This window comes from Oryzias melastigma, linkage group LG20 (assembly GCF_002922805.2).
Source record: "Oryzias melastigma strain HK-1 linkage group LG20, ASM292280v2, whole genome shotgun sequence".
In the NCBI taxonomy this organism is placed as follows: domain Eukaryota; kingdom Metazoa; phylum Chordata; class Actinopteri; order Beloniformes; family Adrianichthyidae; genus Oryzias; species Oryzias melastigma.
This window is the reverse complement of record NC_050531.1, coordinates 23,850,507-23,861,036: the sequence shown is the minus strand read 5'-3', so window position 1 is coordinate 23,861,036 and position 10,530 is coordinate 23,850,507. Positions and strand designations below refer to the sequence as shown.

Below are 10,530 nucleotides of genomic sequence, written 5' to 3'. Positions count from 1 at the left end.
TTCGTGGGTATGGGAGGGGCTGCAAAAAAAAAAGTACAGGTTTTTAGAGGATTACTCTTCAATGGATGAACGGATTAAAATAACTCTTTGAGGATCTTTATAGTGAGGAATGAACAGTAAAATGCATTAAAATCTTAAAAAGTTAAATTTTCATGGTAGGACCCCTTTAAAGACCCACTTTCCCACAATGGAGAACATTTATATAAAATAATTGAAGATTAACACTGGTGCTTCTTCTTCACCTTTTGGCTTATCCCATTTTCGGGGTCACCACAGCGTAACAGCACCCACTGTTTCTCATCAGTGATTTGGCAGTTTTTACCCCGGATGCCCTTCCTGACACAACCCTGTACTTGAGGGGCACAGGGACCCAGTTAGGCAGCAGCGTCAAGGGTCTTACCTAAGGACCCAATCTGGATGGAGATCAGTGGACAATCCGGGGATTGAACCCAGGGCTCCTGGGTGCAAACTCTATACTTAGCCCACTGAACGGAATTTCTTTACTCAAATCATGTTGAATCGGGAGCAGATAAAAACAATTTTGATCAGTAGAAAACAAGCCCAAATGGCTCTTTTATTGTTAAAGGTTGCCGAGCCCTGTCCTATTTGGAACAGGAGAGGGGAGGGGTTGCTCAGTCCATTGATATACAGTCGATGGTGCAAACGCGTCACCAGTCCTGTCCACAAGCCAGATGAAAATTTATGATTAACATCTGCTGTTCTGCAGAAAAAATGCCACAGGTTTTTTTTTTGGCTAGAAATGCATAATCAAAATGACAAGGCCACTGGGAACAGTTTTACAAAAGAAAAAGATATATATTTGAAGTGGGACTTAAAACTTAATTTGTCCTAGCCCTTCAAACTTTTTTTTTTCTTGCAAAATCTAAGGAGAAAATGTCAGGAGAATTTCCATTGTGTCATACATGTCTGTGGTTTGCACTGATGATACTATCATTTCTTCCTGTAGCCACTCCACAAAACCCCCCGCTGACCCGTCTGCCCTGTGGATCTCCAGAAGGCCTAAAACAGACAGCATGGAGGTGTGACTTCATCCTGCAGACTCTTTCTGTTTGTGACGGTGGATCTTTCTGTCTCTTTCTGCTGCTGTTCTCCACTCCTCCTCCAATAGTATACCTCTTACTTCATGCTTTCTGCCAGTTATTTCTTTGCTTCCTTCACTTCCCTTTTCCTTCATTCCTGTTCTTATTCCTGTCTTTATGGTTCTGGAGGGGGGAGGGGCTAAACATCAGAGCTGCATCACATGGCAGCTGTATGGGAGGAGCTTATAATAAAGCAGAATGCCCAACTTTCACTGATGTATTTAACAAGTTTAGCTACTGCTGTGTCTGAGCATCAGCTTCTTTTATAAAAGCATCTGTGGTTTCAAGGGTTGCTTCATTGTTGAGTCTTTCACTTTCTGTATGGAAATCTGAATAAAAGATTTTGGGGAAAAGTCTACAGCACGTTCAATCAAGATAATTGCAGAAATTAAGCTTCCACTTCCACTGAAGATCCTGACCCGGGGGTCACACGGCTAGTGTCACAGCTCAGGTGTGATGTGGGAGTGGTCTAGCTACAGCTGATGGCTCATATTAGCTTCTGGTTGGCTGCAGCCACAGGCTCTGCTGCCGACCTCACAAAACTCCAAACTAACATACATTCACGCTAATCCCCCTTTGTCTGCTGCGGCTCAGCTGCATCGTCCGGCAAAAATTTGAACTAATCGCAACGGATTTAGATTTAGATTTCAGTAATATGACCTCCTAATGCAGCAGATTCAAACATAACCATCTTTAGTTCTTATGAGAGCTGGAAGACAGTGGAGAAATGTTCTGTAGGGGTTTACAGGACTGCAAGGAGCTCAACATCATTGCAGATAAAAACATGAGACATCTTTGGAGTGAACCGTTAAATAACATAAAGATTTACTTCAATAAAACTGTGTTTTTTGTCTTTTAACATGTTCTTGTAGTATTTTCTCATGATGGAAGTTTTATTGAAGGAACTGAGATTAAAACGACTTCTGAGTATCTCTTCATTCAAATCGCTGTAATTCAGGAGCAGATGAAAAAACTGAATTATGAATTAGTTTAGTATTGGTTATGCAATGGAGATACAATGGAGATTCACAAGCTCCCTGCTCTGCTCCATTCTGAAAAAAACTGATCCATCAACATCTTCCTGTTCCATCTGGGCTGGATCAAATCTGTACAGCTCTGACATCACTATCTTCTAATGTTAGTTTGGTGTTGTTAGAGGTTGTAACCTAGTGGAGTGTAAACAGAGTGATCATGAAATAAAGACTTCCTTCCCGCCCACAGCTCAGGCAAATTTCTAATGAACTCCTGCTGCTCTGCAGAAACTGTCCTAGAAAACGACAGTTTGGTTTGAAATGGGAGCTAGATGGAGAGGAGAGCAGCCCAAAGGTGAAGAAGACAGCTGCAGAGGCCACATCAAAGCAAGAACCCCCACCCACCCAAAAAACAGTCACATGATCTATTGATTGCAGTTTTTTATTGACATTCTCCTCTTCCTGACCCCATCTATTGCTGAAACCAGTCTAGACCTCAATCAGCAGGTCCAACGCTAGTTAGCAAGTTACCCCAGATGGAGTGGCGTCCTGGTTCAGGCGTGAACTAATGAGCGGTGACGTGTCCTGTGAATGCAGAGCATCAGCCTCAGAGCACCACCCCCCAATCACTACCCAATGTCTACCTGAAGATCAACAACTGCTGACTGCTAGTCTTTAATCTTGTGGAACCTTTGATGATTGGAGATCATGTGATCATGTTAGCTCTCAGTCTTTGTAACTCCACAGACCAGCTTTGACATTTCTGTGACTTTAAAGGAGAACTGCTGTCATGTAGCATCTAGCAGCTCAATGTTTGTTGCGTCCTCAAACCCGCCGGTCCCGTCGGGAGTGTGCACAGCCTCTTCCTCTCTGCATGCTAAGCCATGTTCTTCATCAAATAGAATGGCCGGGACATCCTGAGCAGTGGGCTGTTCTGTGCCATGCATACGCCTCTTGTGCTGCTGCAGGTTGCCGCGGCGGTTGAAGCGTGCTGGGCAAAGGTCGCAGGTGAAGGGCCGTTCTCCTGTGTGGATGATGACGTGTCTGGCTAGCTGCGAGCGGCACTTCTTGTCTACGCCACAGATATGGCAGATAAAGCTCTCGGGCAGGCGTGCACCGTTATCATGGACCACCTCGCGGTGGCGCTTAAGGTGGCTAAGGCGGCGGAAGCTGCGACTGCAGATGTCGCAGTCAAAAGGCCGCACATCGCTGTGGATCAGGGCGTGGCTGGCCAGCAGAGATCTGAACCTGAACACTTTCCCGCACACAGGGCAGGGGAAGGAGTCACTCTCAGCAATGCTTCTCCTGCGGCGAGCAGCAGGCTGCACCTCGCTGGCTCTAACCCTCAGGTGCACACGGGCATGATGCTGTCTCAAGAAAGCGACTCTCTGGAAGCTGCGGGGGCAGGCGTTGCAGCGGTGCGGCTTGTCACCTGAATGGATGCGAGTGTGAGCGAGCAGGAGAGCCTCGGTCTTCAGGCGCTTCCCACAGACGCTGCAGGTGTACGCTGCGTCAGGTGGCACATTCTCCTCACCGTTACCAAGGCCCGTGTGGACCAGTACCTTGTGGCGCCTCAGCTGGTACTGCCGGCTGAACTTCCGGCCACAGATGTCACAGAGGTGCGGCCTTTCACCCGAGTGTGTCTGGAAGTGCACAGCGAGCTGCGAGCGGCACTTGAACTCTTTGCCACAGAGGTGGCAGAGCAGAGAACTTGGCTTCTGTGGTTTGCTGGTGGTGTCAGAGTGAACCACCTTTTTGTGGTGCTCCAGGTCATTGGTTCTCATGTAAGCTTTGGGGCAAAGGTCGCAGCGATGCGGCTTCATGCCCGAGTGGATGACTTCGTGGGTCTGGAGCCGAGACCTGCAGCTGAAGGTTTTCCCGCAGACGGCACAAAGCCAGGCCGTGGCTGAGCGCTGCTTCTCCAGCTTGGCCACGCCATCGGGATGTAGGCGGCTGAGGTGGTGCTGTAGGTTGTCGCGGCGGTTGAAGCGCAGCTCACACAAATGGCAGGAGAAAGGCTTCTTCCCTGTGTGGATGAAGGAGTGCCGCGCCAGGCTGGACTTGTTCTTCATCACTTTGCCGCAGACGTCACACACAGTGCTGTCCAGCTCCTGCTTCACCACTTGCAGAGATCCATGCAGGGAGTCTGGCTGAATGACATCCCCACCCGAGGACACAGAGTCAACGCCTGAGGAGACAAAACCACAAACTTTGAAGTGCAGAAGTAAGACATGCTAAAGCCTGAGGCATCAGAACCAGAACCATGAAGGACGCTGCCTGAAACTGAAATCTTCCCACAATTAATTTCAGTAAAACAATAATTACCAGAGAATAACTGTTTTATTAAGACTTCCTTTGGATTTAGGTGGCACTCCAGACAGGTTTGGTATTTTCAAAACTATTTTCAAGCATATTATTCTCTCAGTCCTTGTAGATTTGGTCTCAGGACATGTAAATGTAATTAGAAATGACATGTTTTAGTATTTGGTTTGTGTTCAAAGTTCAAAGATGTGTTGCTTTTATAAATGGGCCTCAATAAGCAAATGTTCTGATGTAGTATGTGTTTGAGTACGGCTGAGTATCAGTTATGATTTCCAGAAATGATTCGATTCACAAGAGCCTGAATCGACTGGATTCTGTTTTTATTTTTTTACTCTTTCAATTCTTCAATTCAAATTTAAGTTTGCACATTTATACATGTTTGTTTAGAAATACATATAATACAATAATCTACTATATCAGGGGTCTCCAACTAATTTGGCGAGAGGTCCAGTAACTCTGTCAGCTTGGTAGACCGGGGTCCGAACATGCAAAAACATTCAGTCAATATTGCACTTTTCTGTTCTTTTATTTAATTACAAAGTGTAGTTACATTTGCAAAGAACTCTTTTAGCTTATTTTCTCAACAAGTATTTCTCTCATTCCTTTTTTGTACAAAAATACATACATGTATTGCATTATAGAGAAAAAAAGAAGATTGCACATAAACTTGCTTCCTTATAGTGCAACATGTGTGCTCTTTCACAAACTTTAACATTCTGCTGTCTGTCACTTAAAGTGCAACAGGTAACAAGAATGTACCTCAAAAATCATTCATAGTTAATCCCTTTTCTTGTGCAAATGTTAACTTTCTGTTTTACAACCCTTAAAAGTAGGTCGCAAATAATGCTACATAATGAACATTAAAGTAATAACTTTTATAAGTGTGAAAAACATTATAAACATAAAGGTAAACTACAAAACAGACATAAAGAGACGTAGATGGCACTTTGAATGGCGGTGTTGAGCAGGAACTGTATGGAGCTAAATTGGGGCCAATATTATTTCAAACCCAAATAAAAGAAATTGAAAAAATATTGGTGTTTGGCCAAAAAAATTTAAATGTCTGACATTTTTTACTGTTCTGAAATAAATTTAATTATTTTTAACTTCAAATTTTCTATTTTTTAAAGGTTTCAAACTCAGAATTTCAATCCCCAAACTTAATCAGTTTCCTTTTTTTTCCAGCTTAAACTCTTTTTTATCTTTCAGTTTCAAAACTTTTAGCCTTGTTGTGGCGGGGCTAACACAAAGGGCCAATCAAAAATCAAGGAAAGTGCTAACTTCAGTCCCAGTGTCTTCTCTGACTGTCTGTACTATCATGTTCTAAAGTTGACCCAAGACGGATGTAAAGATCAGAGTTTTATCCCGTACAAACCGTGTTCAAAACTCTGTTCTAGCACAGTCAGTGAATGCACCAGGACTGAAGTTACCACACTAAATAAAAAAAAAAATAAAAATAAAAAATAGAGTTGAATCTAAAAAAAAAAAAAAAAAAAAAAATTGGAATTGAAATTTGGGGTTTTGAAACCTTAAAAAAAATTACATTTGAAGTTGAAATTGAGTTCATTTTAGAATGGAAATAATTTTCTGACATTTAACTTTTGTTTTTAGCATCATTTTTTTTGTAATATATTTGTTTTAATTGGTTTTCAAATAATATTGGCACCAGTTTTGCTCCATAGCCCTGCACCTCCCTGGAAAGCAGCTCGGTTCTTGTTGACGACAGGAGAATCTGTCAGAGCTTTTCTTGAAGCTGCTAGCCCTCTTTTCCTTCTAATATTGTTTCTGTCTTTGCCTCCATACACACTTTAATCATTTTGGTGTGACTTTAGTTCTTGCCCAAATCCATTCCTCTTGTAGTGATCACTCGTGAGCTCGTTGTTGTGCTGTTACCGTCTGAGTGTTGTACTTTCAGTTCGTCTATTTTCCGTGACCACGTCACTCATTCTGTCGGGTAATTTGTGTCAGAAGTTTTGTGTTTTGTCTCGTAGCGCCGCTTGATATCAGCGCTCTGAATAAAACCAGCAGATTCCCTGCTTATAATACAAACCGGCCTCGTAAAACTCACTGCTGGTAAATAAAAGCGAAATCTTCGGTCCACTCATTTTAAAAGACACCATTTTCAGTCCACTTTTCTCATTTTAGACAGAGCCATTGTTCACGCACATTCCAGATAACTTTGCGTCCCAACTACGTAAACATTAGAACACCGCTTTGAGCTTTTGCTGGTTGAAGGACTCCGGTCTGAACGTAGCTGTCCTCGCGCGCGCCTGTTCAAAAATCGCTGTGTAAAGATGAATGAAAAATCGTACTTTTTTTTATTAAAAATGCTTGGCGGTCCGGATAAAAGAGTCTCGGGGTCCGGACCCGGACCGCGGTCCGCCAGTTGGGGACCCCTGTACTATATGATTTGAATATATTGATATTAATCTGATCCAGTTCACATACTGTAAATGTATCAGTGGAATAATGAGATTGTTAATATCATCCAGAGTTACATGGATTCTCTAAAGGAGAAGTTCTAACTAAAATGTTCAGATCATTAACATTGGAAACATTGTTCCGTTTCTCCTGGAGGACGTTTCAGTTTGACCACTAGGTGGCGATTGCGCTACAGAAGTACACCTTATTCCAGAAGAAGAAGAAAGTATGAGGAAAAATTGTTTTTGACACTAAATAGTTACTTTAAAAAAATATTTCCTGAAAAGAGTTTAGAAATTCATACCTGTAAGTTTCTGAAGATGTTCATTTAATCAGAAATGTATTTTGAGGTCGACCGAGCGTTAGCATTAGCCATCCTATGGGAAATTCCATTAAACGTTAGCATGAAGCTAGCAGACTCTAGCTTTATATGCTAAATCGATTTATATCTTTTATGAATCGATTATTGATCTATTAAGCTTAAATCTATTCAAATCTATCAATTGATTTTTTTTAACCCAGCACTGTGTGAGTGCATATACCTACTCACAAAAATTAAAGGAACACTTTTTTTATTGAGCCTGGCATGAATTGAATTAAACCTGTCTGATAATTTTCTGGTTGGTTAATCAGCTGAGGGCCTCGTTTATCAATTTCAGCTGTATTGGTGTTCATGAATTAACAACAGGTGCACTTCAGTGGCAACAATTAGAAAACCCTCCAAACAGGACTGGTGTTACATGTGGAGGTCATTTCAAGTTTCTCCCTCTTGATCTTTTTTGGATTTCGTGTCCACAGTTTTACTTTGAAAACAGGAAGCTTCACCCACATCTCACTTTGAAGAGTTGTTTTTACTTCAGGTGACAGTAGTGCTGCGCTTTCAGCTTTTTTTTTTTAGTTTATACACTTCAAATTCAACATTATTCTGCATCTTAGGGCAAACATTCCACTGTGCCCGAATAGTATTTTTACTATACTCTACTATACAGAGTGTCAACCAATATGTAGAAGTTGAATTTAAGATTTTTTAAGACCGTTAAATAACCAAATTTAAGACCATATGTTATATATATTTGGCAAAAAATGTACAAAAAGAAAAAAGTTTGGGCACCCCTGCCCTGGAGGAACCACATTTATGAAGATTTACTGACTTTTAACATATTTAGGGTACATTTGTAGATCTGCCCCACTGCTTTATCATGACAGCACTCCTTAACCCCACAAATAAATTTGCTTCAGAACCCAGAAACATACTTTTGCTAATTCCAATCAAAGTTTGGGTCTGGCATGTGCACACATACCTCCTTCCGATGGAGTCCAGAGAGGATCACCAATGTCCTCTTCTTCTTGCGGTACTTCAGTGGCTCTGCGATGGCGGCGCTGGCTCGGCTGACTCAACTCTGCTGAATCAGAACTCTGAGGCACAAGTCTCTTGCGGACTTTGGCTCTGGTCTGGACTGGTTCAGCTAAAAGTCTGACAGCAGGTCGGACAGTTCTGGTTCTGGTCCGGTTGGTGGAGCTGTGTTGAAGCACCGGGCTGCAGTCGGCAGGGTGGCAGCTGAGCAGCAGCGCAGACAAGTCTGCACACAAAGTCCACATCAAGACTTAGGGTATGTTCAGAATCATGCTGTTTACATGTAAAATGATTCAGAAACGGGTTAGAATCGGTGTGCATGATTGTGTTTTTGAACTTTTCTTTGAATGTGGGTGGAAAGCTTTTTTTAAAATAGAAAATGATAACGGCTGGGTATTGGTTATAATTTCAAGAAACGATTCAATTCGATTCACAAGAGCCTAAATTGATTCGATGCCGATATTTTCTGATTCTTTCGATTCTTCAATTCAATTTTAAGTTTACAAATGTATAAACCTTTGTTTAGAAATACATTAAAAATCTATTATTTAATCTGAATATATTAATATTAATCTGATACAGTTCACATATTGTAAAATTTAATAGTAAAATAATGAGATTGTAAATATCATCCAGTGTTACATGGATTCTCTAAAGGAGAAGTTCTAACTAAAATGTTCAGATCATCAACATAGTAAACATTGTTCTGCTACTGTTTCAGTTTGGCCACTAGGTGGCGATGGCACTATATAAGTACACTTTATTCAAGAAGAAGACAACAGTATGAGGGGAAAAAACAAAGTTTTAGACCACAAATAGTTACTTTAAAAATTATTTCCTTAAAAGTGTTGGGAAAATTAATGCCTGTAAGTAAATAAAGATGTTCATTTAGTCAACAGTGTATTTTTTTGGTCAACCAAATGTTAGCATTAGCCGTCCTTTGGAAAATTCTATTGAACGTTAGCATCAAGCTAGCAGACTTTAGCTTTATGTGCTAAATCAATTTATATCTTTTGTAAATTAATTATTGATTTATTAAGATTAAATCGATTCAAATTGATTATCAATTTTTTCAACCCAGCGCTATAAATGATGTTTCTTTTCTACTTATTTTTAGCATTCATTTAAATTTCTATTTTAGCATGGAGGCAGATGCAGGCTAGAGCAGTTAGAAGCATGGAGCCCCACATTGGAAACTAAGCCAGCTAGCCAAGTAGTTTCCGGTAGCGCGCGTCGTGCTGCCAGGGCTAATGCAGCTAGCATCCCAGCACCAATCCAGCAATCAGGGAATAGCCAGGATGGGTTTGTACTGGTGGGAAGGGAGCATAGTGCAAAATGCTTTGGAGCACTTGGAGCACCCAAAGCTTCTCGTGTGTAATAGGTTCACTCCCCTCACCAACACACCCACTGAACCGAAAACTCTGGTGATTGGGTCCTCTGAAGTTAGACACATGAAGCTGCTACAGTTAAGAGTTATCCGGGGGCCAGAGTTGGTGACATCGAAGGAAACCTCCGAATGTTAGCCCAGAGTAAGGTGAGGTTCCGTCGAGTCGCAATTCACGCTGGCGGCAATGACGCCCGACGGAGACAATCAGAGATTCTCAAATTAAACGCAGAGTCTGTGTGTAAACTGGCTAAATCTGTGTCAGACACAGTAGTTTTCTCTGGTCCTCTGCCAAACCTAGTCAGTGATGAAATGTACAGCCGTTTTTCCTCATTTAACCGCTGGTTAGCTAGATGGTACCTAGAAAATGGCGTTGGTTTTGTGGACAATTGGAGCGCGTTTTGTGGGAAGCCCGGTCTCATGCGGAGAGATGGTATCTATCCTACTTTGGATGGCGCGGCTCTTCTTTCTAGGAACATTTGTGCTCCTTTAGTCGTGCAACCTAACAATCCAGATATAAGACCCAGGCAAAGAGCAGCAATTTACAACTCTCGTCTGAGCGGCCTTCAGTGCTGGTGCTAACCCCAAACAGGGAGAGCTCAGCAGCTTTATTAGAAAATGTTGGTTTCACACAAAATGTAAAGGTACCCATCCACTGTCACAAGCACACCCTGTTAAGTTAAGGTGTAAAAATCTGAAGTCCTAAAGCTGTTTGCAATAAAGATTATTTTGACAAATATAGTTATTTGATTTATATCGTTTTTAATATCGTTATTGCACAATATAAAAAAAACGATATCACAATATGAAAATTCCCATATCGCCCAGCCCTATGCAGAACTAAGCAAAATTTGTTATATAAAAATGGTAGCCCTTTGTATGACTCAGTACCCATGAAGTAGCTCTCAGTTTCAAAAAGGTTGGTGACCCCTGGCATAAATATTGCCTCCAATTCTTCAGTCAGAAACTTAGGGGTTT

The 10,530-nt window shown here is 41.7% G+C and overlaps 2 protein-coding genes across 2 annotated transcripts in view; one reads left to right on the top strand and one right to left on the bottom strand.

Annotated features, from left to right (window-relative positions):
• Nucleotides 1-1,458, top strand: part of chodl (chondrolectin) — a 10,034-nt gene extending 8,576 nt beyond the window's left edge. The window contains exon 8 of the mRNA XM_024261723.2: nt 968-1,458. Coding sequence (XP_024117491.1) covers nt 968-1,046 — 79 coding nt within the window. The 3' untranslated portion in view covers nt 1,047-1,458. The remainder of the gene's footprint in view (nt 1-967) is intronic.
• Nucleotides 1,459-2,495: 1,037 nt separating this feature from the next.
• Nucleotides 2,496-10,530, bottom strand: part of LOC112139065 (zinc finger protein 436) — a 16,481-nt gene continuing 8,446 nt past the window's right edge. The window contains exons 2-3 of the mRNA XM_024261763.2: nt 8,116-8,394; nt 2,496-4,259 (exon numbers count right to left, since the gene is read on the bottom strand). Of these exons, the coding sequence (XP_024117531.1) occupies nt 2,860-4,259; nt 8,116-8,394 (1,679 nt within the window). The 3' untranslated portion in view covers nt 2,496-2,859. The remainder of the gene's footprint in view (nt 4,260-8,115; nt 8,395-10,530) is intronic.